The sequence below is a fragment of the Hyaena hyaena genome, unplaced genomic scaffold, assembly GCF_003009895.1.
Source record: "Hyaena hyaena isolate Hyena2069 unplaced genomic scaffold, ASM300989v1 scaffold_227, whole genome shotgun sequence".
NCBI classification, from domain to species: Eukaryota; Metazoa; Chordata; class Mammalia; order Carnivora; family Hyaenidae; genus Hyaena; species Hyaena hyaena.
Window position 1 is genome coordinate 1,341,520 of NW_024080859.1, and position 22,576 is coordinate 1,364,095.

At 48.0% G+C, this 22,576-nt stretch overlaps 1 protein-coding gene across 2 annotated transcripts; it reads left to right on the forward strand.

The window, feature by feature from the left end:
• Positions 1–28: 28 nt before the first annotated feature.
• SLC35E1 (solute carrier family 35 member E1) lies at positions 29–19,653 on the forward strand. 2 transcript variants are annotated; one of them, XM_039243343.1, is made up of 6 exons: positions 29–467; positions 809–879; positions 2,434–2,571; positions 3,977–4,102; positions 15,875–16,120; positions 16,577–19,653. In XM_039243343.1, the coding sequence occupies exons 1-6, from the start codon at positions 59–61 to the stop codon at positions 16,805–16,807; spliced, it is 1,221 nt and encodes a 406-aa protein (XP_039099274.1). In that variant the 5' UTR covers positions 29–58; the 3' UTR covers positions 16,808–19,653. The 2 variants fall into 2 exon arrangements, with proteins under 2 accessions (XP_039099274.1, XP_039099275.1); XM_039243344.1 differs by lacking the exons at positions 15,875–16,120; positions 16,577–19,653 and adding an exon at positions 5,578–6,027.
• The last annotated feature ends 2,923 nt before the right edge of the window (positions 19,654–22,576 follow it).

Consider the following 22,576-nt stretch of genomic DNA (forward strand, 5'->3'; position numbering starts at 1 on the left):
CGCCCCCGCCCGGCGTCGGGCAGTCGGACGGGCGGGAAGAGGTGGCCGCTTGGGCGGGATGGCGGCGGCGGCGGCGGGCGCGGGGGGCCCGGGAGCGGCGGGCGGCGGCGGCGGGGCGCGCGAGGGCGCGCGGGTGGCGGCGCTGTGCCTACTGTGGTATGCGTTGAGCGCGGGCGGTAACGTGGTCAACAAGGTGATCCTGAGCGCCTTCCCGTTCCCTGTGACCGTGTCGCTGTGCCACATCCTGGCGCTGTGCGCGGGGCTCCCGCCGCTGCTGCGCGCCTGGCGCGTGCCCCCCGCGCCGCCCGTCTCGGGCCCCGGGCCCGGCCCGCATGCGTCTCCCGGCCCGCTGCTGCCGCCGCGCTTCTACCCGCGCTACGTGCTGCCACTCGCCTTCGGCAAGTACTTCGCGTCCGTGTCAGCGCACGTCAGCATCTGGAAGGTGCCGGTGTCCTACGCGCACACTGGTGGGTGCAGCGGCCGGCCTGGGGGGCGGCGGCCGGGTAGGAGTGCGCCGGCGGGGCTGCGGCCCGACGGGCCTGGGATACCAGGCTGAGGAGCCAATTTCTGTTGGGAAGGCTCTGGGGGCCAACGAGACATTTAGCAGGGGAGGGGCTCGCACAGGGGTCTGGGGGAGGGAAGTGGCTGGGAAGAGAGCTGGGAGCTGAGCAGGGCGGAAAGCCCCACAGAAAGAGAAGGGCTGAGGAGGCTTGAAGGGCTGCATTGCTCTAGTGGAGATGGGACGGGGTCCCGGGGTGGGTTCCACGTCTAAGACGGCCCCCTGAGAGCCCCTTGCCTCTCTTTGCAGTCAAGGCTACCATGCCCATCTGGGTGGTTCTCTTGTCCCGGATCATCATGAAGGAGAAGCAAAGCACCAAGGTAACCTGGGAGGGTTCTGGGCAGGTGGGGGCCCCAAGGGCTTGCTGGCCGGTGCCCAGCTGGTGACGTGGTTGCGGCTCCTGGCTTCCTGTCAAATCAGGAAGTCCGCTTAGAGGCTTCGGGTGGCTGTTTTACTAATGTTCTGTAATCTCTTTGGAGGCAGTGGTGTGTGGTGCGTGTGTCCCCGAGTCGTCGCTGCCGTGTGGTCTTGGGGACCCTCCCGTCCTTCGCAGGCCCAGCTTCCCTCCTGTGTTTGCTAGTGGGCAGTGATTTGGTCCCATCCTGGCCAGGCACCACATGCCCCTCCAGGGGAGGCCGGGGATGCAATATCTGACGCCTTGCTGGAACTCTGACAGAGTTTCACGTCTTCGCAGGTGACCGCAGTCAGGATGGGGACTTCTGGAGGTCAGAAGTGAGGTGCTAGTCAAAAGAGTCTGATTCTGGCAAAATCCGACAAAGTCTTAGAAGTAAAAACAACCAGGAATTGTGAGTGTCTGGGAATGGAAATGAAAGCAAGCCGCAGAGCCTCGAGCTGCATAAGGAAGATGCTTTGGGCACAATCCAGTGTCTGTTTAAGATGCCAGGGCTGGGTATTTCCTGGCTTGGCGTGAGAGAAGCTGTGGCTTCAGCCAGAGACGGCCTTGCTCCATGGCCTTAAGGGGAAGTGCGACTCCTGTCGTCCCAGCTGGAATCCATTTCATGCTGGACAGAGCGCTGCTTCTCTATGTGGTTGGTTTCTGGCATCTCGTACTTTATGTAACTCAAAGCGGCCGGTGCCCTGGATCGGCTTATAGAAATTGGGCCACTTCTGGCTGATTATTTTGTTTCAGCCTCTTTTTCTCTGTAAGACCTGGGTGTGCTCTATAGCCCGCCCCCAGGGTGATGTCAGGTGTGACTTGTCTCCCTGGGCTGGAGTTGCCTGGGAGGTGTGCAGCTTCACCACTGGATATCACATCGTGTTTATCAGGTTTCCCTGTTGGTCGGGACATTGTACCCAGCTTGGGCAAGGAGCCGCCACCTTCCGCAGTGAGGAAGGACTGAGGAATGGCCTAGGCAAAGACTAATGATAGAGACAGGGTATGTGTGGACCCACCCTATGAGACAGATAAGGCAGGTAATTGTCATTCTCGATCTCAGGGGAAGAAATCGGACTTACAGGGAGAGGGGAGACTCAAATAGCCTGAGGCCCACAGCCAGCAGCGGGGGAGCAGGAATTCTGGTCCCCCAGTCCCGAGCCCTCGCTCTAGCCTCCAGGGGTGGTGGAGAGGGCCTTACCACCACCTCCTAAAATTTTTGCAGTGCTTTAAAGTGTCCTTTGTAGGAAAAGGGTTAGCTAGATGTCAGAAATGGATCCCACTTCTCTGGAAGTTTGGAGCCCTTTAGCCGCCAGAGCTCAGGAACTGCTGCACACACTAGGCCTTGTAAAGCTGGCCGTTCCCTTCGGTGAGGGAGGGAGAGCAGCCGCCGAGGCTCTCCTCCAGGCCCCGGGGTAGGGGGGGGGGGGGGCAGCCTGGCTCCGCCCCCGCCGTCAGCGCCACCTGTCCGTCCCAGCAGGTCTACTTGTCACTCATCCCCATCATCAGCGGCGTCCTGCTGGCCACCGTCACTGAATTGTCATTCGACATGTGGGGGCTCATCAGCGCCCTTGCTGCCACACTGTGCTTCTCACTTCAGAATATTTTCTCCAAAAAGGTATCTGGGTACCGGCTGGGATATGCCTGGGGGGTTTGCGGGCGCACGCGGGCGGCATGTGAGAAAGTGGTCAAGGAGAGGGTTCCCCCCCCCCGCCCCCGAGTTGAAACAAACAGAACTGTTGCCCTTCTACTGGTTTTGTATCTGTTTCATTTTTCTAAGTAATTTGTTTCCTTTTATAACATTAGCATATATTCAATGAGGAAATATAGAGAAAGGGTCCTCCCCCCAAAATCCAGAAACTTATGTCTGGCTCCATAGTGGGTACTGGAGATGCTAATCAGCAGAGACCTGCCCCCTGTCTGGGGGTTTCCATGCTATTGAGTAAAAGTCACAGTCCCCCTAAAGAACTACTGTTTTTTGTTTGTTTGTTTAATGTTTATTATTTTTGAGAGAGAGAGAGGAGACACAGAATTCAAAGCAGTCTCCAGGCTCCGAGCTGTCAGCACAGAGCCTGACATGGGGCTCGAACTCACGAACCATGAGATCATGACTGGAGCCAGAATCCAACGCATAACCAACGGAGCCACCCAGGTGCCCCACAGAGAACTGCTGTCAGTGCTAGGGGTCTTTTCTGTACAGTTTTTAGAGTTGTAATATTATAGATACATTTTAGAATTGTGCTTTTGAAAAGCAAAATTAGTAACTTTGAAAATTAGTAAATTTTCGTTTACCATTACAGCATTCTCCCATATCATTAAAGATGACTGCTCTAGGGCCACCTGGGTGGCTCAGTCAGTTGAGCATCCGACTTCAGCTCAGGTCACGATCTCACAGTTCATGAGTTCGAGCCCCACCTCGGGCTTGCTGCTGTCAGCCTGTCGGTGCAGAGCCCGTGTCGGATCTTCTGTCCCTCTCTCTGCCTCTCTCCCACTTGCGCTCTCTCAAAAATAAGTATTTAAGAACAAACTATTGCTCTAAGTCCCGTAATAATACTCTTTTCCAGGACCACAGGGAACGCAGCCATTTTCCAACTCTTCATTTTAAGTCACACAGTAATGAACATTTTTGTGCACGCAGTTTTTCTGTGTCTCGGGTTATTTCCTCACGTAGGCTGACCATTGTTGGGTCAGAGTATATGAGATATTTGTGGCTGCTGACAGACTTTGCCTGGTTGCATTCTGGAACATACATAAGCTGATTTAGACATAAACCAGTAGAATTTCAGAGTGCCTGTTTCACTGCAGCTTCGCCAGTATTGAGTGTTGGTTTTTTTCATTCTCAGTCCTTCATATTTGTCTTGGGCACAGGCTGTGTGTCTCATCGTAGGTGCACTGGTAGGTTTGGTGGTCAAGGTCAGCTGTCAGGGCTAATGTGTAGTCACTGTGTCTGGGGCCTGGGTAACTGGAGCCTTTCTTGCCATTTTTAGTTTCAATTGGCCTTTAAAGAGGTTTTCTCTTTGCAGGTATTGAGAGACTCGCGGATCCACCATCTGCGGCTGCTGAACATCTTGGGCTGCCACGCTGTCTTCTTTATGATCCCCACGTGGGTCCTGGTAGACCTTTCAGCCTTCCTGGTCAGCAGCGACCTGGTGAGTCGGCCAGTGCCACGGACACACCCTTTTCCTGACTAGTTCCAAACCACGTGCTTTGTCGGGGAGTTACAGCTGTGTTGACTTTGGACATCCGGGCCCCTGGCAGCCAGCCCTCTGAGCACTTGGCTTTGTCAGGACTGCTTTCTCGTGCGGTCGCAGGAGATGTTCTTCCTTCGCATTTCCTCCCCCAGCGGGCTGGCTCTCAGGTATTGGCAGCTGCCTCCTTTGGGCCAGTGGCATCAGGAAGGAAATGCCAGCACAGGCGACCTCCCTGTCCTGACAGCCTGGTTCAGATCTCACTTTGCCTTGTTAAAACTGTGCTGGCGTTGCCTGATTCCTCTCTCGGTGCCATCTCTGTCCGTACTTCCCTTGACTCTGGGTGTATCCAGAGCTCTCTGAGCGCGCGAAAGAAATGCTTCCCACCAGCTGCGGGGCCAGCCTCCAGAAGGGTCACTGGAAACTAACGCAGGTGACAGTGATAAGGAGGAGGTAGGCGTGGTTTCTTCCAAGCCTGAGTTACAGAGAGGGGAGTGAATGTTTATTAGGACTTAATGAGGCCTGATGGAGTCCTTGGCATTGGTCTTTAGCCCTTAGCACTGCCTGGAGACCTAGTGCCCTTTACTTTCATTTTCCAGATGAGGAAACTGGCTCTGTTCTAACTTCCTTTCATATTGATTAGCTGTAATTTTTCATCATCTCCCAGGACGATTGTGTTACTTTGAACTACACGAAAAGCAGTTCAGTGCTTCTCTCTCTCGCTCTCTTTTTTTTTTTTTTTAAATTACCAATTTTTAGAGAACACTTCTTAGCTGACTGTAAATGTTAACCAGTGAGTTGGGCGGGGAATGTGGGAGGGGTAAAGGAAGGTCCTCTTATTTATTATTTCGATATCGTTGTGGACTCCTGGGTCAGTTGCACATCTTAACACTCTTCTTACTCAGATTCTCCTGTCCTGGCCAGGGGAGTCCTTCCCCCTGGCTCCCTGGCCTTCCGACAGCGCAGGCCAGCCTTTGGTCGCTTTTGGTCCAGCCGGATGTTCTTTCCTGTCTTGTGCCTCTCCCGTCCCAGACGTGCAGTCGGCCGCTCCTTAGGGAGCCCGGGCTGCTTGTATAGAGAGTGCTGTTGAGAGACGCAGGCCGTGCGTGCTCACCACTGTTGGGTTGTCCTTGCTTTTAAGTCTTAGGGGTGAAAAACTAGGAAGGTCCTGTTGGGGCAGAGGGGAGAGTTCATTCCAGTTCATTCCAATTCAACATGACAGGATTTATCACTGCTGTGATTTTTAAGTTTATGTTTTTTCTGGTACGCTTGGTTCCTTGCCAACTTGTTCTTGCTTACCCTTCCCGTAATTACTCATGTGGGAGATGCCACTATCCACACACCGAGCGCTTCGGCGTGAAGATCACGGGACGGCCGCGGGCAGGACCCGAGGGAAGTCTAAGGTCTCTTTGCCTCTCTTCTTTCTTTGTCCTTAGGATGTGTCCCGTTACAGACGCACAGCTGGAATGCTGTGTTCTGGGGGCGCTGGAAATCATCATTGTCACAATGCGCCCGTGTCACCGGCTTGTCCAGTTGGGTTCTTTTACTTCCATTGTTTTCCATTTGTAGGCATTGCTTTCCCCCACCCCCCACGCCCCACACTGAATTTATCAGACCTTAGTATTTCCAAAGCCAAATGCGATGAGAAGGTTTATCCAACAAGCCTGGCTTCAGGGGCGCCTGGGTGGCTCTGCTGGCTGTGTGTCCAACTCTTGATTTCAGCTCAGGGCATGAACTCAGGGCGTGGAGCTCTGCACTGGGTACGGAGCCTGCTTAAGATTCTCTGCCTTTCCCTTCCCCTTCCCCTCCCCGCAAGCACGCGCTCTCCCCGCCCAAAAGTAAATGAAATAAAAATATTATGAAACAAAAACAAAAAACCAAAGAAGTCTGGCTTCAGTCCCTGTCACCTCCCCACTCTCTTGTCCCCCTCCCCCCGCAGTTATTCACTTGTATGCTCTTGGTTTGTTCTTTCAGTGTTTATTTTTGCAAATATAAGTGCATTTGTATATATTCATACCTTTCTCCTCCTTACACAGAAAGTGACTTTTTCGGTAGAGAAGAGCCCTTTGCTATTTTCACTCAGTGATCTGTCCTGGGGATCGATTATTCCCTATTGACATATTTAGGTCTTTCTCATTCTTTTTATTGGCTGCAGATATTGTTGATGGGCTGGGTGTCAGTTCCTTTATTGTGTCCTATTTACAACTTCTTAGGGTCTCTGTATACGCGCACACGCACACGTACTTCTAGGCTTTGCTCTAGTCTTTGCATTCAGGCCACTTTTTAGTTTTATTCCAGTGATTACCTTCTTTGTAATACTTTTAGTGACCTGATCTCTTTGTTGAGCGAGTGCATACATATTTTTGACCTCGATGGGGTGCTTATATGCTCTAATAGTTTTCCGAGGAGCATGCTGTATTTGGCCCTGCTGCCGTGTGAAGGCAGGGCTCCTACCCACTGGGGCTCCCCCTCTCCGCCCTGTGTCTTGGCACGGACGCCAGGAGATGTGCTTCGTGGTGGCAGGGAGAAGGGTCAGATAGGACATCACCTGGAATCTGTCGCTCGCCAGGCTACCAAGATTCAAAGGCTCTGGTGGGCAGTTCCCGCACACGGGCAGCCCCACAGCTGACAGCCTGACTGAAGCCAGGCGGGGGTCACTAGATTCTGGAGCCGGCGGCCTGGTTTTGAAGCTTTTACAAGATGAGTGAAGCAGCTGTTTGAGGACAGAAAAGTAAATGGCACTGGATAAGCTGGGGTTGAAGACCAGACTTCAAAGTACCCTGAGTCAGCAGCTTGCCTTTCTTTTCTTCTCTTTTCTCTTTGCTTTTTTTTCTTTTTTCTTTTCTTTTCTTTTTTCTTTTCTTTCTTTTCTTTCTTTCTCTCTTTCTGTTATTTATTTATTTATTTTGAGAGAGAGCGAGCAGCAGTGAGTAGGGCAGGAGCAAAGAGAGGGAGAGACAGAATCTGAAGCAGACCCCCTGCCGTCAGTGAAGAGCCCGACATGGGGCTTGAACTCACAAACCGTGATATCGTGACCCAGGCCGAGGTCAAGAGTCAGGTGCTTAACCGACTGGGCTACCCAGGCGTCCCTCAGTTTGCCTTTCTTTCATCTCCTGTATCTTCAGCCTGGACTCGCAGCCCAGGGTGCTGCACAGGGTGAGAACAGAGCAAGACACCCTCTACTTCTGGATCCGGGAAGGGGAAAGGAGATTCCTGATGCTCAGAGTAAGGCAGATGCCCTGCTGGTCTTTTCCTGTTACTTTTGTTTCTTTGTTCGCCTGTGTCCCAGGCCCCTGGCAATCCCGTGGTGGGGGCAGCAGCAGGGTCCCACAGCACCTGAGATGCTGAGTGAGGGCAACCTCCCTCTGCAGTCAAAGAGAGGGATTAGCCCCCACTGTGTATTTTCCTCTTTTAATCTGCCCACTGCTTGGTCCCAAGTAGACATACAGTTGTGGGAAGGCCATATTAGAGCAGGCTAATTGTGTCACAGCCCTTTGACTAGAGGACTGGTTCCTAGGGGTAACCCTAGGAGATCGTGGAGAAGGAGGAGCTTGGGAAAGTGACCTCAGAGAACACCATCAAATCCTAGGAGCACCCCTGAGCTGTACGTGTGCTGATCGGATCCTAATAGCATGCCAAAGACTGAAACTGAATTAGGAGATAGACTGCTGCCCAGAACCCAGACTGATCGCTGGCTTGGGCACACTCTGGATGGAGCCACATACTGCGGAGAGGCTGTGAAAACGCAACTGACATTGGGACCAACACCCCCAGAAGGCTTGTCAAGCTTGTAGGCTGAACCCACCTGAGTCTGCTAAAACCAGATTCTGTATCAGCATTCCATACAGGATTTAAACAAGACCTACAGTCTCACAGTATTCTGAATGTCCAGAATGTGATCCAAAATTACTTGGCATATGAAGAACCAGGAAACTGTCAAGTCTCGTATGAGAAGAGAGTCAACAGACGCCAACATAGATGACACAGATGTTGGAATTATTGAACAATTATTTTATTTTTTTAAGTTTATTTATTTATTTTGAGAGAGAGCATGAGCAAGTAAGTCGGGGAGGGGCAGAGAGAAGGGGAGAGAGAGAATCCCAGGCAGGCTCCGCACTGTCATTGCAAAGCCCGATGCAGGTCTCAAATCCACAAACCAGGAGATCATGACCTGAGCCAAAGTCAGATGCTTAACCGACTGAACCGCCCAGGCGCCCCTGAACAATGACTTAAAAAAAATTTTTTTTAATGTTTTTGTTTACTTTTGAGATAGAAAGCACCAGGTGGGAAGGGGCACAGAGAGAGGGAGACAGGAACTAAAGCAGGCTACACACTGACAGCAGAGAGCCCGAGGCAGAGCTCAAACTCATGAGCTGTGAGGTCATAACCTGAGCTGAAGCCAGACACTTAGCCAGCTGAGCCACCCAGGAACCCCCTGAACAATGACTTTAAAGCAGTGATTATACTCATGCCCCAAGATGTAAGGGTGAATACTCTTGAGACAAATGCAAAGAATAAAAGAAGAACCAAATGGAAATTTTGGAAATTCAGAAACAGCTTAAAAACTCACTGGATGAGGGGCGCCTGGGTGGCTCAGTCAGTTAAGTGTCCGACTTCAGCTCAGGTCATGATCTCACAGTCCATGGGTTTGAGCCCCGCGTTGGGCTCTGTGCTGACAGCTCCGAGCCTGGAGCCTGCTTCAGATTCTGTGTCTCCCTCTTTCTCTGCCCCTTTACCACTCACTCTACGTCTCTGTCTCTCAGAGATTAAAAAAAAGTTAAAAAAAATCTCATTGGATGGATTCAATAGTAGAATGGAAATGACAAAGGAAAGGGTCAGTTACTTGAAGATAGATCAATAGAAATTATCCAGTTTGACCCACAGTGAGAAAAAAAAGATTAAAACACAAACAAGCAAACAATCTAGAAGCAGCCAGAGAAAAATAATGCATTACTTCTAGAAGAACAGCAGTTTGAATGACTGGATTTCTCATTAGAAACCATGAACACCAGAAAGAGGTGAAATAACATTTTTAAAGTACTGAAACGAAGAACTATCAACACATAATTTTATATCCAGTGAATATAGAACCTCCAGAACCAATAGAATTATAAAAAAAAAAAAAACTCACCAAGAATAAAGAACTGAATAATGTCAGCAACCAACTGGATATCTCATTAACATTTATAGAACATTTTACCCCACAACCACATAACAAACATTCTTTTCAGGTATTCATGGAACATTCACCAAGATAAACCATATTCTGTGTTATAAAACGAACTTTAACAAAAGATCTGAAAACATACAGGGGCGCCTGGGTGGCTCAGTTGGTTAAGCATTGACTTGATCTTGGCTCAGGTCATGATCTCATGGTGCATGAGACTGAGCGCTGTGTCGGGCTTTGTGCTAACAGCATGGAGCCTGCTTGGGATTCTCTCTCTGCCCCTACCCTTTTGTACTCTCTCTCTCTCTCTCAAAATAAATAAACTTAAAAAATAAAAAAGAAATCTGAAAACATACAAAGTATATCCTCTGACAGCAATAACAGAAAGATAACAGGAAAATGTCCACAAACATTTAGAAATTAAGCAACACATTTCTAAATGATGCATGGGCCCAAGAGGAAGCCTCAAAGGAAATAAAAAAATATTTTCAATGAAGCGAAACTGAGAAAAAAAGAAGATATTACAAACACCAAGAGTGGAAGAGGGAATATCACTATAGACCTCACAGACATTTAAATGCTAGAGATACTACTGACAATTCTATATACAGCATAGATGAAACAGACCCATTCTTCATAAACCACAAACTACCAAACTCACCTACCCAAAATGAACTAGATAACCTAGATAGTCCTATAGTTTTTAAGGAAATTGAATCCATAGGTTCAAACTTTCTAAAAACAAATCATCAGGCCCAGCTGGTTTCACTGGCAAATTCTATCAGACATTTAAGGAAAAATAAATGCTGATTCTACACAACCTCCTCCAGGAAACAAGACAAGGGAGTACTTTGGGCCATGTAACAAAACCAGTATTTCTCATGGACATCGAGGCAAAAGTAGTTAACAAAATATTAGCAGGGGCACCTGGGTGGCTTAGTTGGCTGAACATGCAACTCTTCATTTTAGTTCAGGTTGTGATTCCAGGGACATGAGGTCAAGCCGCACATCGGGCTCTGCACCAAGCATGGAGCCTACTTAAGAGTCTCTCTCTTCCTCTCTCTCTCTCTCTCTCTCTGTCTCTCTCTCTCCCCCTCCCCCCTCCCCCTTTCCCCCACTCACACTCTCTGTGTAAAACTTTTAAAAAATGTATTTTTAAAAGCCCCAAATACTAGTAAATCGAATGTAGCAATGTGTAAAAAGCATAATACACTATCACAAAGTGGGATTTAAATCAAGAATGCAAGGCTAATTCAATATTTGAAAATCAGTGTAATCTATAACAGTTTAAATAAGAAAATCACATATTCACATCAACTGATACAGAAAGGCATCTGACAAAATCCAACATCATTCATGAAGACGAACACACCAGGGGATGGCTCAGTTGTTTGAGTGTCTGACTCTTGGTTTTAGCTCAGGTCATGATCTCACTATCATAAGATTGAGCCCCAAGTCTCAGATCCCACTTAAGAGTCTCTTCCTCTCTCTCTGCCCCCCTCTCTCTCATGCATGCACATGTATGCTATTTCTCAAAATAATAAAATAAAATACAAAGTCAACAAACTAGAAATAGAAGGAAACCTCCTCAACCTGTTCTTTTTTTAAATAAAAGCTGATTTTTATCAACAGCCATTCTTTCAACATGAACAAACACACAGAATATTCTGCACACACATCAGTTTTTTTTTTTTTAATTTTTTTTTTTTTTTAATTTATGTCTAGGAGAGAGAGAGAGACAGCGTGAGCAGGGGAGGATCAGAGAGAGAGGGAGATACAGACTCTGAAATAGGCTCCAGGCTCTGAGCTGGCAGTCAGCACAGAGCCCGACGCGAGGCTCGAACCCACGAACCGCGAGATCATGACGTAAGCGAAAGTCGGACGCTTACCCGACTAAGCCACCCAGGCGCCCCACACATCACAGTTTTTAACATTAGTTAATAAAGGTTAAACACACAACCTGCATCCTTAAAAAAACAGTCAAAATGCAAACTTAAAAGTCTTACTAATTTTTAAAAAGTTTGTGTTGGGTACCATTTGTGCAACATAGTTAATTTAGACATTTTCATTTTTTCTGCACATGAAAAAAGAGGCCAGTAGAAAATAAAGCCATTGAGGGTTTTAAAATAGCAGAATAGGCAGTTTTGCTGTACAGGAGAAACAATATTAAATATTAGTTTTCCCAAGAATTCCACATTTAAAAATATTTAGTTCAAGTCACAGAATTTTTCTCAGTAGAGAGCTCAAGGTGATGCATAATTAGCTGCCTTAGATGGCCCATTTGAAAGTACAATGTCCCTTTTGCAGTATAATGTTACTGATTTTGGCACAGAAAATAAGTCTTAAGTATGAGAACATTATAAAAAAGATGGAAGAGGACAGAGGAAAGAAATAAAAAGCAAGAAGGAGTACGTGATATAGTAATTGTAATCACTGAAAACTGCATTCTCAGCCACTCCAGAATACTAATGCCATGATGAAAGATTGGAGGCTTTTCTTGCTAAATTCAGGAATAAATTCAGGATGTTCACTCTCAACGTGTTTATTCCACATCACACTTGACATCCTGGCCAGTGCAATAAGACAAGAAAAAGAAATAAATAGATTTGAAAGGAAGAATTAAAATTCGAACGAGCAAAATCTTTTTCTTTAGTATTAATTATAAATAATTGCTTGAATTTTAACTCTAAATTTTCTCCTTGGAAAAGGTGGTAATGAAGAAAAAGTTTAGACCCATTAATCTATACAGGTATACCTTGTTGTGTTGTACTTAGCTTTATCACACTTTGCAGATACTACATTTTTACAAATTGAAGGTTTATAGCAACCTTGCAACAAGGAAATCTATTGGTGGCGTTTTTCCAACAGCCCACTGTGTCTTTGTGTCATGGTTTTAGTAATTCTTGGAATCTTTCAAACTTCTTGTTACCATATTTGTTATGGCGATCTATGATGAGTGATTATGACTCACTGAAAGCTCAGATGATGGTTAGCATTTGGGAGTAATAAAGTTCTGTACCTTTAATTAAGGCATACACCTTTTTTAAAAGACATAATGCTATTGCACATTTCACAGTCTACAGTATAAACATAACTTATATATGCACTGAGAAACAAAAAAAAAATCACTTGACTTGCTTTATTGCAGTATTTCCTTTATTGCAGTGGTCTGGAACTGAACTTGCAATATTGCCAAGATATGCCTGTATCTGTGTGTGTGTGTGTGTGTGTGTGTGTGTGTGTGTGTGTGTGTACATAGGCATTGACTTTTTTTAACCTAGAAAAGCAGATTGGAATATTTACATAGATAGGCAGTCAAACAAATAGTCAAAATAAGTCTGAGAAAGAATAAACTTGGAGGAACCACACTTACTTAAAGACTTAGTGTAAAAGGTACAGATATTGGTGAAGGGTGAGTGAGACACATAAATCAGTGAAGCAGAATCTTATGAAACTAAATGCACACAAATCTGGGTCATTGATTTTTGACAAAGATTGAAAGGCAATCATAGAGGAAAGGGTAGTTTCTTTAACAAATGGTGTTGGAACAATTGGACATAGATAAGCAAAAAACTGAGCCTTGACTTAGACCTCACACATTACAGAAAACTCATAATGTATTCTAGACTTAAATGTAATGATAACCATTAGAAAGAAAAAACAGGAGAAAAATCTTCATCGTGACTTGGGATTAGTTCTTAGACATTCTACCAAAAGCACAGTCCGTAAAGAAAAAAATGGTAAATGGAGTTTCATCAAAATTTAAAACTTTTGCTCTGTGAAAGACTACCAACTGGGAGAAGATATTTGCAAATGAAGTACTAACAGGATTTGGGTTCTGAATATATAAAGAACTCTCAAAACTCAATAGCAAGAAAATAACTTGCTTAGAAACGGGCAAAAGACTTGAACAGACTTTTCCCCATTGAGACTGTCGAGATGGCGTATAAACTGGCAAGTAAAATATGCTCAACATCATTAGGTACTAGAGAGAAACAAGACCGTGATGAGATCCACCTGATACCTATTAGAATGGCTGTAATAATTAAAAAAGACATAGATATCTTTGTCAAAGATAAGGCACAGTTAGAATTCTTACATATTGTTGGAGTAAATACAGAATGGTACCACAATTCTAGGAAACTTTTGGGAGTTTCTTCTGAAGTTAAACATACACTAATCATATGACCCAGCAATCTCACATGTGGGTGTTAACTTTAGAGAAATGAAACTGAAGTTCACACAAATGTTTATAGCAACTTCACTCATGACCTCATGACCACCAAAAATTGGACACAACCCAGATGTCCTTCAAGTGAGTGAATAAAAAACAAAACAAGCCCACTTTGGTACATTCATACAATGGAGCATTGCTTGGCAACAAAAACAAAAGTCATCAGCTATTGTTCCTTATGACAACTTGGGTGGATGTCACAGGCATTATTGCTGATAGAAAGCAGCCTGTCTGAGAAAGTTCCATCTCATTCCACTTCTAGAGTAATCTCTAAAAGAGACCTAGAGGGAAGAACACATCATTACCTGGCTTGGGGAAGGGGATTCATACCAAGAAGCCTGGGAGAGTGTTGTGGGGGGATGGAGTCGTTCTGAATCCTGATTGTGTGGGGAAGAAACACTTGACTAGTGTTAAGTCAGTTTAAAAAAAAAAGATTGACTGTGTTCCTTTTCTGAGAAAGAGGTATCTATGCAAGCTGGTGTCTATCTTAGCTTGTAAGTCCGTGTCGGTCATCTGAGGAAAGGACTCGTGAGAGAACAGGTCAGCTTACCACAGAAGCATGCTGGTGCGCTCATGTGCCTTACAGGGGCTGTTATCCCAACTCGGGGCAAAAGTTAGGGTGACCTTGAGCAGGTCACCTAAGCGTATCTTGTTCTCCTTTCAGAGGACCTCGTGATCCCTCCCTCGCTCAGAGGGTGGTAGAAATGGAATCAGGTGGCCATTCCGAGACTGTTCCAGCTCCCATGCTGGCAGGCCACTAAATGCCACCTTCCTGGAGGGACCCAGCTGTGTCCAATACCAGTGTGGCTTGAGGTTGGGATGCAGAGAGCAGGTGCCACCAGGCAGCTGTGGCTTTGCGACCTTCGCAGCCACACTAGGTCTTGAGGGTGCTCTGCCCCTGGGGCACAGGGACGTGCGGACTGTCCCAGCACTCCAGACAAGGTCAGACACTGCAGAGAGGGACAGCCTGGAACCGTCCATGGCTGGTGTACTGTCTTCTGAGGTCCTTCCACTGGCCTAGCAGCTCTGCCTTATCGCAGCCTCTTGGTCCCACTTGGTTCCTCAGGACTGGTACCGACGTAGGACTGTGGGAGCTGGGGAGGCATAGGAGTGGTGGCCCGTGCCTTCCGGAATCCGACCCCGAAGAGATGTCCGCAAATGTTGAGCGCTCGCTGGGCACCCCAGCCGCCTGGCCAGCGTGGTCCCCACCTGGTGGTCAACTGCTGCCTGTTCTGGGATCGAGCCAGGCTTGGGGGCAGTGGGGGTGGGGAGTGGTGTTCTGTGGTCCAGATGTGTGCTAGTGGTGGGTTCTTCTGGGCCACCTTAATCAGACTGCCTCATTCTGGAAAGGGTCAGATGATAACTAAAGTTGTGAGAACATCTCATGTTTGGCTTGGGACTGTTTTAAAGCACTTTGACAGCCATGAACCTTTTGATCGTCCCAGCAGCAGCATTGTGTGGGCTTAGCGCGGTCGGTGTCTTCACTTGCACAGAGAAAGAAAGTGTGACTTGAAAGGTCAACTGGCTGGAGGCAAAGGGCCTCCAGTGTTCCCAGTGACAGGGAAGACCCAGGGCTTCTGGCTCCTTGCCTGGGGTTCTTCTATTACTAGGTCCTTTGCATCCTCAGGGGCTGCCTTCCCAGGGCCTCCCTGTCTTACAGAATGTGGCATGTCTACTACAGTCTGAATGTTTGTGTTCCCCCCACCCTAATGTCTGTGTTGAAACCCAGCTCCCTGTATGATGGTATTAGGAAGGGGGGCACTTGTCAGACAGGGTTGATGGCCTTATAAAGTGAGACCCAGTGAGCTCTCACCCCTTCTGTCACAAGAGGGCACAGTGAGAAGACCCCACCTATGAACTGGGAAGCTCACACCAGACACTGAGTCTCCTTGATCTTAGACTTCCCAGCTTCCAGAACTGTGAGAAATAAATATCTGTTGTTTACAAACCACCCCCCGACCCCCCGCCAGCCTATGGTATTTTGTGATAGCAACTCAACTGGACTGAGATTGTCCGGTAGGCAGACGTTGCTCTGCTAACCCCAGAGCTCCCAGTCCTCACTGTCCGGGACACGGGAAGCTTCAGGTCACATCGGGCTCTTGGAGCGCCCCGTCCTCAGCAGGGACGGAGCTGATCACTGCTGTCGTGCGGCGCGTGCAGGACTGTGAGAGTCAGGAGCTTGTGCAGATCAGGCACCTGTTACACACAGCAGTACACAGCCAGAACTCCCCACCCAGCCACTGGCCCCAGCAAGCCGCTTTGTGCCCCGCCCACACCTCTGCCAGGGCCAGCGTGTGACCCCAGCGTTGTTCCTGCCTCCTCTTGTCTCTAGACCTATGTGTCCCAGTGGCCCTGGACGCTCCTGCTCCTGGCGGTCAGCGGCTTCTGTAACTTTGCCCAGAACGTCATTGCCTTCAGCATCCTCAACCTCATCAGCCCTCTGAGCTACTCCGTTGCCAATGCCACCAAGAGAATCATGGTCATCACGGTGTCCCTGATCATGCTGCAAAACCCAGTCACCAGCACCAACGTCCTGGGCATGATGACAGCCATCCTGGGGGTCTTTCTGTACAACAAAGTGAGTCTGGGGTGGGGTGGGCTGTCCCCTCGATACCCAGGGAGGCACCAAGTGTTGGTGGAGGGGAGGAAAAAGTGGCCTCACCAGGAGCTCCGAGGCTGGCATTCCAGCTCCCAGCTGTGTGGCTGACTGGTGTGTGGTGTTGGTGTGGCCCTTCCCGGCCCGGCTTTCCTTTTCCTGTGTAGATGATTCTGGGTCCATGCCCTACTCCAGCTGTGGCTCTTGGGTTTATGGAGGCTTTGTCAGGGATTTCATGGCCTCCTCAAGAAGGCTCTGTTTAGTCCAGGGTAAAGACATGGATGGCTAATAGGGAGGGGTGGCCATGCCTTAGCCCTGCTTGGGTCAGTGCTTTCAGTGGGGCCTTGAAGGGCTACTCGGATGCGAAGTGCTCCTCTGTCCTGTGCGCATGTCCCGGGGAAGGAGCCAGTGGTCTCATTGTCTCTCTTGACCTTGCAGACCAAGTACGATGCCAACCAGCAAGCCCGGAAGCACCTCCTCCCTGTCACAACGGGGGACCTGAGCAGTAAGGAACATCATCGGAGCCCCCTGGAAAAACCTCACAATGGCATCCTCTTCCCGCAGCACGGGGACTATCAGTATGGCCGCAACAACATCTTAACAGATCACTTCCAGTACAGTCGGCAGAGCTACCCAAACTCGTACAGTTTGAACCGTTATGATGTGTAGAGTGTAGAGGGCAGGGTGGTACCTGTGTGACTCCTTCCCCCACTCCCTAGCAGTACCAGAAACTTCTGACAACCAGTGAATGTACAACCCAGCCGAGGAGACGGTGTGCAACCATCAGAAGACCCTGGGCTTCCCAGCCCCTTGGGGGCCGCAGGACCCTGCCCTGCAGTAAGGACCACCGCCCCCGGGCTGCCGTGTTCCAGGCCCTTTCTTCCTGGTGTCTGTCATCCGAGGGCTGTGTTGCTGCGGAGATCTTGGCCAGGTTTCTACCTTTCTGTGTGGACTCACTCCCCAAGTCATGTATTTGAGAGTTCTTGTTCTGCTTTCCAGATAGTGTTTCCAGGTAACTCTCCGGAGAGGCGGGATCACTGGATGCAGACATCCCCGAGCAGGCTCTTAAGAGGGGGTCTCCCTGGGGGCCTAGGAAAGGACAGTCGGCTGGTGCTGGAGAATAACAAACTAGCTGCTTCGATTCTGCGGCTCAGATAGGCCAAGGGCTGAGGCACGCGTGGAGCCGAGGGGTCCTAATTAAAAGCATCTCCAGTAACAAAGGTGGACCCAGTTTCCGGTCAGCCCGTTGGCCGTTTGCAGGTACTGGCAGATGTTCCAAAGAGAGAAGCTACTGCAATTAGCCTTGAATTCTTGGAGCCTGATTCTTTGACCTGCAAGTCCGCGTCGGTGCGTGTCCAGATCCAGGGGGCAGGGCGGCTGCTCTCTCCTGCGCCCTCTCTACCCTAGCCAGAGCAGGGCTTCTCTCCTCGCTGGGGATGTCAAACGCGGAGTGGCTCTGGGGCTGTCAGAGCATTCGGAAATCATGTTCAGTGTTTCAAGCTCTATTTCTGTAATATTCATTTTGTCTTTTCTGAGGAGTCTTCACTTCGGTGATGACTTAGTAGAATGTTTGGCGGGGAGATGTTAACCTCATGAGGATCTTGCATTTTTCTAGGGAATATTTTGTATTGTGTAGTTGTGTCTGTTTAGGCCATGGATTCCTATGGCGGAGGGGGGAGGGACGCATGAGGACTGGCTTATAGATTGAAACCCCTTTTGTTCTTAAATGTTTAAAAACAAGAAGAATTCCTTCTGGTGATGCGTGTCTTGATGCGTTTCAGCATTAGTAGGAAGCGCTAAAGTGTTCTGAAGCTCCCAACGGCCCCGGCCGCTGAACGCAGAGAATGTCGCGCAGCAGTTGTGTAATAGAGGAGGCCACCGCACTTTGATCCCGTGACCTGACCTGGCAGTGTCCGCATTAGCATCTGAATCATGTCCCGGAGAAGGGGTGAGCGCCAAGCTAGGATCTGGGTTTGGATAAATCACATATCAGGAAAATTATGTGGCCCCAGCAGGTAGGCCATGTGCCGAGGTTCAGGTCAGCATCACAAGAGGACCCTGTCCTCCGAGGGGACCGCTGGCCCAGCAGCTGGGGTCTCCACTGTCTGCCTTCTTCCTTCAGGGCTGTGCCCAACCTCCTGAATAGGCACTTGGAGCGAGAGCCGCGTATGGGACAGTGGGTCACCTTTCGTGTCCTGGTGAGACATTTTCCTGTCAGAGGAAGTACCATGGCTTATGATGGACTCTTGGTTTCGTTATTTTGTCAGCTTATGGATGGGCTGTTCCCGGAGGTCGCCCTGTCCACTTCCGGCTGGAGTTTATGCACCACCAGCCTCAGGTCCCTGTGTGTTCACGCGTCGTTCACTTTCTTTAGGGTGATTTTGTTTGGCCCCAAATTTGGAGATGGTTGCTGTGTAAAACAGGAAGGGGAAATCCTGAAGCGTATTTGTGAAAAGAGCTTGCTGTGTGTCTTTAGAGGCATTACAGTCTGTAGCTGAACTTTTCTCACTAGTTAATAGCAACAAATGGGGATAATTTTGCACCACAAAGATACTATGGTAGTTTTTAACGATTATAGTAACTGATTCCTTGAACAGATAATTGAATTCCAAAATGAACTGTGTGTCTTTTCGGGTTTCATGAAATTTATGATGTTGCTAAAATTTGTATATTAATTTGTTTCCCTTTTCCAATGCAAGATCTGCTGGCAAGGGGAACTGACTGGTTTTATTACGGTTTATAAATTAATAAACGGGGTATTTAATTCTGTACATAAATCTACAGCAAGTACATACACTGGAATGAATGAGACAATCATATTAGACCAAATCATCAGATCAAAAGACAAAGACATACTTCTGAGACTTGAAGGTTCAGAGCTGACACTGACCTCCTGAAGGCCAGTTTGCGAGCCAGTTCGGCCCTGGCCTGTCACCCCTACCCACTCCCACACTCCCGTTTGCAGCTCTGCTCCCCTCTCCCTCCTCCTCGCTGGGGTTTGTGGCAGCAAATTAGTCTACCCATCCATTGTATGGTCTTGCCTACACTAACTCGAACCCAACTCCTTCATTTTATGGAAGGGGAAACTGAGACTCAGAGGGCATTTCTGAATAGTGTTTGTTCACTATTTTGAGACTCGGTGTGGACTTTTTAAGCACCTTATTTTAAGTCATTTGTTATAGGGAAAATCAAACCCCTATTACCAAGGAGAGAAACCAAACATGTTGAAGTGAAGCAAGCAGCACTTGGGATTTCTGAATTTTGCTGTGTATTCGGCATATGTCATGCAACAGGCCCTTTATTATTGCTGGGATATAACCAGACCCGGGTAACTTAAGGCCTAACAGTCTTAAGGGGATAGAACATTAAATTATTAAAGGAACTGAAAATTGTGATTTTTTTTTTCAACTGTCACCTGTTTTCAAGACTTAAATGCTATAGACTTCTGTGGGAATGATACTGTGTGTATATTCAGTGATGGCATTTACCAAAAATAAACGATGGTCTCCAGGGAATCAAGATTGGTCCTAATTTGTCAGTGAGGGTCTTTCTGAGTGACCCTGTCTTCAGTGTGCCCAGCAACAAAATGTTCACACACTCTCACGTGTGAACAAACTGCAACTTTTTTCCTGAGCCAAAACAAGGACATGTGATGTGTGGATTTATGACACGGTAGGATAAAACTAGAGTCACAGCTCATCAGTTAATGACACGCCTTTATTGAACAGAATAGCGCGGAGAAGCCAAAAGTGTGTAGCAGCTCTGCTCATGAAGCGTGATTTTGAGGAAGAGCGGCTAATAGACGTACTACACACCTAACACAGTGGTGGATTCTTCACACACGATCCTTACAAGTTTTATTAACCTTAATATGCAGATGAAAATGAGGCACAAAAGGCTGTCACTTGCCTGGGATCACACAGGAAGTCTGCCTCCAAAGCCCGTTTCCCCCCCTATTACTCAGAAACCGATTACCTACAGAATTTCCTTCAGCCACAGTTGAAGAGTAGGAGTTGCTGCTAAAACAACGCCCCACATCCTTTTAAGTCCTAATCCTTTTGTCTACGGATTTACTGGGCACCTCGGATGAGCCACGTACTGGAAACAGATGCCTAAACCTCAGAGCTGGGCTTCATCTGCAGATGCGTCACTAAGTAAGGAGCATACAGGTTCTACATTGGAGATACGGAAAATGGTAAGGGAAGTACAGGATAATTATCTGAGGGGAATGGAATGGAAATGTTTTGACTTATTACACATACAATTTTCAGGCTGTTTTATTTGCATGTTTTGTATTACACACATCTCATTTAACCAGCAGGACCCAAGAAGGAGATATTGGCCCCATTTTACAGGGCAGTGGAAACAAAGTCCCGCTCGGCCCAGGGAGCAAGCCAGGAATCCAGGAAGTGTCGGACTCCAAGCCAGGGCCCTTTGCCCTGCACAGTGGTCAAGATAAAGCGAGCGGTTTTGTTTTTCCTTTGTCCTATATTCCCAAGAGGAGGTGATGTCCTCAGAGGTGTGTCGTTTCGTTTCAGTTGCGTGGGCCATGCTGCCACAGTCAGACCTGGACGGAGTCCTCCTGTCTGGGCGACCCGGTGGCTCTGTAGTCCCCACCGCGGCTTCCACGGGGCCTGCAGAGGCTCTGCCCCAGGATGGAGCCGCTGCCTGACAAGTCAAGACCTGTTCCTACGGAGACAGGAACAGCTCATGCTGCGTATGGCCCCACTGTTCAGACACCAGTCTCAACTCCTACCTGGGAGTGAACTCCCCAGGGACTGGAATACCCACTATGTCCCCAGGGCAACTCCTTTGTGACCAGAGGCTTGCTTGGTGATGTGACCCGGCGCCGAGGAATGCTGCTTGCTCCAGGACTGGACAGGACGGTCTCTGTTCCTACATCATCCCTCCTGCTGTGGCTTCAGCTAGTTGACCACATGGGGTTCAGTTACTGTAGGAAACGAGGTGACAGTAACACCAAGCTTCGGCTTTATTGAGACTACAGGTCTGATGGGCACAGAGTTCCTTAGTCACCTGCTACTTTTTTAATAACGACTTCTATTGTCCATGTATTTTTTTAACTTGAAAAAAATTGTTAAAGCTAAAAAATACCTAAACAGACACCAAAAAGAATGAGTTAATGGAAACCAACCTGACGATAAACTACCATTAAAAAAAAAAAAAAGAAAAAAAAGAATGAGCTACGGGTGTCTGGATGGCTCAGTCAGTTAATCATCCGATCTTGGTTTTGGCTCAGGTCATGATCACACAGTTGTGAGACAGAGCACCGAGTTGGGCTGTTTGGGATTCTCTCTCTGCTCTAGCCCCAATCACGCACTCACTCTCAAAATAAACTCAAAAAACAACAACAAAAAGAATGAGCTAGATCTATGTATAAAGGGAACAATTTCCAAAACATATGGATATATAAATGTGCCTGCAAATCCATAGCTTATTTCTGTAAAGACACACAAAATACAACACAGCAGTTGCCTCTGGGGAGGGTATATACACGTTTCTTTCAAAATTGCCATGTGTGTATTATTTTATAGCCTGCTAAAAAAATATGCCATGGACCCCTGGGTGGCTCAGTCAGTTGAGCATCTGACTTCAGCTCTGCTCATGATCTCACAGGTCATGAGTTCAAGCCCCCATCAGGCACTCTGCTCTTGGTGCAGAGCCTGCTGTGGATCTTTTGTTGCCCTCTCTCTGCCTCTCCCCTGCTCACGTTCTCTCTCTCTCAAAATAAACAGACATTTAAAACATCTTTAAAAATAAGTATGCCAGAAATATCTCATGTTATTAAATATCCTCTGATTTTGTGTCTGCGTACATGATACTGCAGTATTCTGAGAGGAATGTGCTATAATGAACCAATCCCTCCCTACTGCCACACATTTAAACACATTTTATGGGATGCCTTTGCAGTGCACAGTGTAGCGCATGCTTCTGATTTGGGATTCCTTCTTCAGAGCATACTTGCAGATCAAAGCAGGTACGCATACGGCTTTTTCTTTCCATTCTGCTTCTTGGGTGAGTCCCTTTGGCAAATTCATCCCACGCAGGAGTGTGCATTTTACTGGTTTCCTTAAGATTTGTTTCCAGGTTCTTGAGGCCTTCTGTGCAGCAGCCTCTGCTTCTGGCAACTCTACTGCTTTCTTCTGACCAGTGGATTCTCAAGTGGCCTCCACTGAAATGAAGCCGGGTGAGGCCACGTGATGCTTATATGTCCAGTTTCAGATAAATGGCATTTTAAACACTAAGAAATGTAGTGGGGCGCTTGGGTGGCTCAGTCGGTTGAGCGTGTCTGTCTTTGGCTCAGGTCATGATCTCATGGTTCATGAGTCCAAGCCCCACATCAGGCTCTGTGCTGACAGCACCACTTCAGTGTCAGAGCCACTTCAGATCCTGTCCTACCCACCTCTGCCCCTCCCCGGC

Excerpts from the sequence above, each read along its gene's own strand:
- SLC35E1 (XM_039243343.1), top strand. The coding sequence starts at position 59 with ATGGCGGCGGCGGCGGCGGGCGCGGGGGGCCCGGGAGCGGCGGGCGGC. Across the intron at positions 468-808 it reads GGTGTCCTACGCGCACACTG|TCAAGGCTACCATGCCCATC; the intron begins GTGGGTGCAGCG and ends CTCTCTTTGCAG. Across the intron at positions 16,121-16,576 it reads GGGTCTTTCTGTACAACAAA|ACCAAGTACGATGCCAACCA; the intron begins GTGAGTCTGGGG and ends TTGACCTTGCAG.